General features: G+C 28.9%; 1 protein-coding gene across 2 annotated transcripts; it reads left to right on the top strand.

Moving 5' to 3' along the window:
- The first annotated feature begins 440 nt into the window (after nucleotides 1-440).
- On the top strand, nucleotides 441-6,455 carry LOC110666290 (disease resistance protein RPM1-like). 2 transcript variants are annotated; one of them, XM_058145505.1, is made up of 3 exons: nucleotides 441-551; nucleotides 3,168-6,020; nucleotides 6,137-6,455. In XM_058145505.1, the coding sequence occupies exon 2, from the start codon at nucleotides 3,206-3,208 to the stop codon at nucleotides 6,011-6,013; it is 2,808 nt and encodes a 935-aa protein (XP_058001488.1). In that variant the 5' UTR covers nucleotides 441-551; nucleotides 3,168-3,205; the 3' UTR covers nucleotides 6,014-6,020; nucleotides 6,137-6,455. The 2 variants fall into 2 exon arrangements, with proteins under 2 accessions (XP_058001488.1, XP_058001487.1); XM_058145504.1 differs by lacking the exon at nucleotides 441-551 and having other exon boundaries at nucleotides 3,049-6,020.
- The last annotated feature ends 569 nt before the right edge of the window (nucleotides 6,456-7,024 follow it).

Here is a 7,024-nt window from a genome sequence, read left to right as displayed (position 1 = left end):
TTACTTAAAGAATCAAAGGTGAAATAGTTTAATTTGCTGCTTAGAGACAGAATAATTCTTTGTATTTATACCTTGATTTTGTAATCTGACACATATATTTTGGGATTTTTAAGAAATTATAAATAATTTTCAACAATGGTGTTTATTTTTTAAGTAAGAAAAGAAAATATAATTAAATTATAAGAGAAAAGAGTTTTCTTTTTTTTTTTAATAAAGAAGCTGTGTTAAGAGAAATGTTAATTTAATTTTGCGTATAGAATAAGTTGATAAGCATTTACAAAACCTTTATTCTTTGCTTTAAATTGATTATGAAAAAGTTAAGAATATAATAATAAGTTGGGAACCTTTGTAAATTCCTAGCTTCATTCAGAAACTTAATTAGCACAAAAGCACTGTGCAAAATGTATTTATACCCATCCTCTCCTCTTCTCTTCTCTATCATCAACACACACACCAATTCATCTCTCCAATTTCGATACCTTCTCTCTTTAATCTCTATCTGTCTCCCCTTGTAAAGATATATTTCAATCTCTCTGCTACTCTACGAATTGGTACTCTCTCTCTCTCTCTCTCTCTCTCTCCCCCTTTCAGTATATATACATATATATACGAGATCGATTTCTTACTTAATTTTTTTTTTTTCCTTCTCTTTTTCATTTGGACAGAGAGTTGTAGGTATGTGTCCTTCCCATGCTAATTTATGATTGCTTATTTGTTAACTCTATTTTGATATTATATTTCATAGATAATTATATATGGACGAGATTAACTCTTTGAATTTTTTCTGTCATGTTTTATCCATTGAGTTCTTTGTCTTTTTTTTTTTCTCAATATTAAAATCCTTGAATTTTTATGTATAATAATTCACATAAAGGATTATTTTGACAGTTATAACATGTATCAACTTCATGCGCTGTTAATTTCGCGTCGCACTAAAAATGTGTCTATCTTAATTTATAAGTTATAAGTTTTAAAAATAAATTGACTTATTTGTTTATAATAATTTTTAGATTTATAAGTTGAGCTTTTAAATTAAAAAAAGAAGTTAAGAAATCTAATTTTTTATTTTGATATTTATAAATTAATTTTAATAAAGTATTTTATTATATTATTCTCATTTAATTTTTAAAATTTTATCATAAAACTCATTTAATATTTTTTTAGTCATTTTAATAATAAATATAAGTATAAGTTATTTTTTATCAAATATATTAACTTTTTATTAGTCACTTATAAACATTTTAACCAAATACTTAACTAAATAATATTGTAAAATTAAGTTTTTTTTTTCACTAAAGATAGAATTTTCATTCATAAATATCTATACGAAATCTACAATATAAAATTCATTTCTTAAATATAAAATAGTAAAATGAAAATATTTTCTCATATCACTAATAATTGCAACTTGATTTGATATCATTATCATTGCTATACTATTTTGAGATTTCAAATTCATGTGATCACACCATAGATCTACCTTAAGAAATTATATTGAACTAGTATAATAAATTCTATAATAAATTTTATTTAATTTTTTTTGAAGAACTATTTTAAGAAATTTTAATTCTAATAGATCTACCTTGAAATTTTAATTATATCATAAATCCTACTTTTAAAAATAATTTCAAATTATGAAAAATCTATTGTGCTAGTATAACAATCTTAACATTAACAATCTCTCCCTTGTCCTCTCAATTTCTTTTTCTTTTCTTCTTCTTCTTACCTTCTTCCTTTCTTTTATTCCTTTTCCCTTTTCCTTTCTTCAGATTGAGACGTGGCGTGGTCAAAAATTTTTCATAATGTGAAATTATTTTTTAAAATAGAATTTATAATAAAATTAAAAAGTTTTTATTTATATTATTGATATTAATTAATATTATAGGAATCCACTTTATATATTTGAACAGAATTATTGATGAATAGTAAATTATTAAATTATTAATTATAAATATATTTTATATAAATTATTAAGTAAAATATATAAATTTAAATGGGTTTTGAGTGTTTAAAATACTAATTAGATTCAATATAATGATTTTAATAGTTACTTTATACGTTGTCATCCCTAACATAATTTACAGACTAAAAAAATAAATTTTCTTAAATATTTACTATAAAAATTATATATAATTAATAAAATAATATATAGCAACAATAACAATTAAGTCTCTCAAATTAGTTAAAGTTAGCTATGTGGATTCTCTTTTGCCATTTATTTATCTTCGAAATCAATTTTGTAGTAAATTCAAATATTATAATCTTTTTTCGCCATTATTTTAATTTAGTTTAAATTAAAATGGATTATAAGTAATTTTTTGAGAAATTACTAACTTTAACTAATTTGAAAAACTTAATTGTTATTGTTGTTGTATATACTTTAATTAATTATATATTACTTTTATAGTAAATATTTAAGAAAAGTTATTTTTTTGTCTTTAAATTATGTTAGTGATAGTAACATGTAAAGTATTTATTAAAATCATTATATTCAAATCCAATTAGTATCCTAAATATATGAACCTTTTAAATTTATATATTTTACTTAATAATCTATATAAAATATATTTATAATTAATAAATTAGGAGAAATTATAAAAAAAATATGTATTTTCAAAATTTTTTAGATTCTACCCTATACGTTAAGAATTACTAATTAAATCATATACTTTCAAATATTGCATAATTTTACCTTATCATTGACTTAACGTGGCATTTGACATGATATCTGGTGCTTCTGGTAGTCACTTAACAAACAAAGTGACGGTGGGGTACAATTGTATAACATTTAAAAGTGTAAATTTTAATTTATAATTTTTAAAGTATAGAATAGAATTTTTTTTTGTTAAGTTCCCCTTATTATAAGAATAGATGAATTAAGATAGATATAGATAAATAAAATAATTTTTAATCATTTATTCAAAGCCTTTTAATTTCTTATGTACATATATATAATACCTTAGAATGAGATTAACTAAGTGTATATAAATTTAAAAAAAAAAAAAAACAGAGATTAAATGATTGTTTCAGTTAAAAGAAAATATTAATGTATAATTAAATATTTTTATTTAATTAGTTTTAGAATCATATGAAGGAGCAGTTAAATGGTTGAGTTTTAATCATATAATTAAAATGTTGCTCATTAATGAATATTTTTTACTTATAAGGAACAATGACTCGCTGACAATAAATAAAGAGCGGAGAAATGGCGGAAGCTGCAGTGGGTTGGGCCATTAACATGTTGGATTCGCTGCTAACAGGAGAGGTGAAACTGCTGAGAGACTTCCACAAACAATTTGAAGACGTCAAAGATGAACTTGAAACCATTAAATCATTCCTGAGAGATGCAGACGCCAGGTTGGATCGAGAAAATGTGGACAGCCGCATCAGAAATTGGGTGAAACAAGTGAGAGAAGTCGCTTTCCGCATAGAAGATGTCATTGATGAATGCATGTTTCATGTGGCAAGGTATCAAGATCAGCATGGATTGCATAAAATGGCTCGCTTTTTCAAGAATTTGATGTCGCGCCATAAGATAGCCTCAAAGATTCAATCTATCAAGGAATCAATTGGTGAAATAAGAGAAAGAAGGGAAAAGTACGGCTTCAATTTTTTATCAGAGCAAGGAAGTAGTGAGAGGCAAAATAGTTGGCATGATCCACGAGTCGCTTCCCTTTTCATTGAGGAAGCTCAACTTGTAGGTATCGAATCTCCCAAAGCTGACTTGATTAGATTATTAGTTCAGGGAATATCCAAAAATACCATCATCTCAGTGGTGGGCATGGGAGGATTAGGCAAGACCACTCTTGCCAGGAAGGTGTATGACTCTAAGGAGGTGATATCACACTTTAATTGCAAAGCTTGGATCACAGTATCTCAATCCTACAAGATGGAGGAGCTACTGAGAAACATGATAAAGGAATTGCAACGAGAAGAAGCACAGGTTTCATTCCAAGGAATAGAGAATATGGACGAGTCGTTGCTGATCAGGAAACTGAGAGAGTATTTATCAGAGAGGAGATACATAGTTGTTCTTGATGATGTCTGGAAAATTGATTTCTGGGGAGATATAAGGATTGTTTTTCCTGATAATGACAGAGGAAGTAGAATTATTATCACTACTCGAAATGAAGATGTTGCCGCTTCTACTAAAGAGTCTTCATCTTATCATATCTACAAACTACAACCATTGCCTCGAGACAAAGCGTTTGAGCTGTTCTGGAAGAAGGTATTCCAATCCAAGGAGGGATATTGCCCACTGGAGTTGCGAGAGTTGTCAGATGCCATAGTTGAAAAATGTGAAGGATTGCCCTTAGCCATTGTGACAATAGGTGGTTTGTTAGCAACTAAAGACGTGTCTGTATCAGAATGGCAAAGGTTCTGCAATGGCCTTGCTTCAGCATTAGCAAGTGATCAACGGTTCTCAAGTATAGCAAAAATTTTATCCCTAAGCTATCATGATCTGCCTTACCATCTTAAATCTTGTTTTTTGTATTTGAGCCTATTTCCAGAGGATTACTCTATTAATTGTTGGAGATTGATCAGATTGTGGATAGCGGAGGGCTTCATAAAAGAAAGGCAAGGCGGAACATTGGAAGAGATTGCAGAAGAATACTTAATGGAGCTCATTCGCAGAAGCTTGGTTCAATTGGCCGCGGTTAGTATTGATGGTAAGCCTAGAGATTGCCGCGTCCATGATTTGGTAAGGGAGGTTATTCTTTCTCGATCAAAAGAATTAAGCTTCCATCAAGTGTCATTGGAAAATTATGAGAGTTTGAAAGGAAGAAGCAGGCACCTCTCAATTTATGATAGAGCAACAAATATTCCAGACAGTGGCAGCAATTTTCAAACTCATTCAATTATTTTTTTAGGGGTAAATGAATTGCCAAAATCTTTGATTAGCTTTTTCTTTACAAATCTGAAGCTTTTGAGAGCTCTAGATCTTCAAGGAGCACCTTTGGATCACATTCCTAAAGAATTGGGAATTTTATGGCATTTGAGATATTTAAGTCTAAAAGGGACAAAGGTGAAGATGCTACCAACGTCCATTGGTAAGCTGTGCAACCTGGAGACTTTGGATTTAAAATATTCCCTGGTGCATGATCTGCCTGTTGAGATCAATAGGCTGCTTAAATTGCGACATCTTCTGGCCTGTTCTGTTAATTTTGATAATGAGATGAACTTTAATAGTTTACGTGGGGTGAAGATGCAGGGCAATATTGGGTATCTAAAGGCATTACAAAAGCTCAAATACATTGAATTAGATGATGACACGGGCTTGATAAGCCAAGTGGAAAAGTTGACACAGCCGCGATCATTAAAGATCAAAAAAATGAAAAGAGAAAAGGGCATGGCATTGTGCTCTGCTTTGGAGAAGATGACTTGCCTTCACACACTTGGTGTCTCTTCAATAGATGAGGAGGAATTTCTGGATCTAGAATCAATTTCTAATCCCCTTCCTCTTCTTCAACGTCTCGTTCTAACCGGGCCATTATTGCAGTTACCACATTGGATTCCCAAACAAACGAGTTTGATTAAAATCTTTTTATATTATTCCAGATTAGGAGATGCTGCAATAAGGGCTCTCCAAGCTTTACCTAATCTACTAGAATTAAGGTTTTATGAGGGATACAATGGAGAGCAATTGCATTTTAGGAGAGGATGCTTTCAAAAACTCAAGCAGCTGTATCTAAATTCCTTGATTCCATTGAATGTGCTCATAATAGACGAAGGATCACTTCCTCTTCTTGAAGAGCTAGGTATTGGTCCTTGCCCAAATTTGAAGGAGGTGCCCTCTAGCGTCTATTTTCTGAGAAATCTCAAAACCCTCAAATTTGTTGACATAAAGAGGGAATTTGCAATTGGAATGCTACCAGATGGAGGTCCTGACTACTGGAAAGTGAAGCATATACCAACCGTCTTTTTCTCTTATACGATTAAAGGACTCGGTTATAGACACTACAAGCTTGGTGATTCAGACTTGGTGAAACATTTGCACAGAGACTCCGACTAACGTACAGGTATACCGTAATTCTTACATTTCTTTTTCTTTTTTCCTAAAAAATCTAAATCCTTTTATATAATCTTCTTCTTCTTCTGATTATCATAATTATACTCTCTGTTTCTTAACTTGCAGCACCTTACGGAACAGGTAATTTCTATTGATGGTGCTGAGCTTCTCATTTAGTCCATGGCTTTTTGTGGCCAAGGAGGTTTTATACTTTTGTTGTCGTGGCTTTGCAACTCTAGTTCATCTGCTATTAGGATATTGAAATTTGTATCCAATCGTATTATTGTATATCTTGCTATGGCGTATATGGGCTGGGTTCTATAAATCATATTATGGTATCATCCAAACATCCATCTACGCTAAAACATCAACTGTGTCTTTGTATTGATGTAATATCTATTTTTATAGAAATGAAAGTAAACTATTACTTATGACAAATTTTTTAAATCTGGAGCCTGATTATATACTTACTAGAGAAATTGAAGTGAGAGGAAAAAAAAAAAAAAACAAAGAAATGAAGAAAAAAATATAAATAATTATAATATCTAAATATTAAATAATAATTTATTATAAATATTAATGGTCAAAATGGATGGAGTATCTTAAATGTGTGGGGTAAGTGAGAGATTAAAATTTTAATAATGATGAAAAAGAATTAAATAACAAATTATCCAATATATATATATATATATATATATATATATATATATATATATATATAGTAAGCCAAATTTTCTTTAAGCTATTGCGTGGCAAGTTTTTTGGGTCAATCATATAGTGCAAAAAGAGCTTGACTTGCTTATTATTAATTATTATTTTTTAAAAATATTATTATATTAATGTTTTAATTTTATTTAATTATTTAAGTTATATTTAAAATTAAGGATTAATTATTAAAAAAATATAAAAATAAAAAGTATTTACAAATCTAATGTGATTTTGAAACTATTTAAAAAATAGTGTTTATTTAAAAAAATGTCACTGAAAAAAAAAGTTTTCTTAACATGTTAAATG

This window comes from Hevea brasiliensis, chromosome 4 (assembly GCF_030052815.1).
Source record: "Hevea brasiliensis isolate MT/VB/25A 57/8 chromosome 4, ASM3005281v1, whole genome shotgun sequence".
Taxonomy (NCBI): Eukaryota; Viridiplantae; Streptophyta; class Magnoliopsida; order Malpighiales; family Euphorbiaceae; genus Hevea; species Hevea brasiliensis.
Note: the sequence above shows the minus strand (reverse complement) of the source record. Positions and strands in the feature narration are given on the sequence as shown.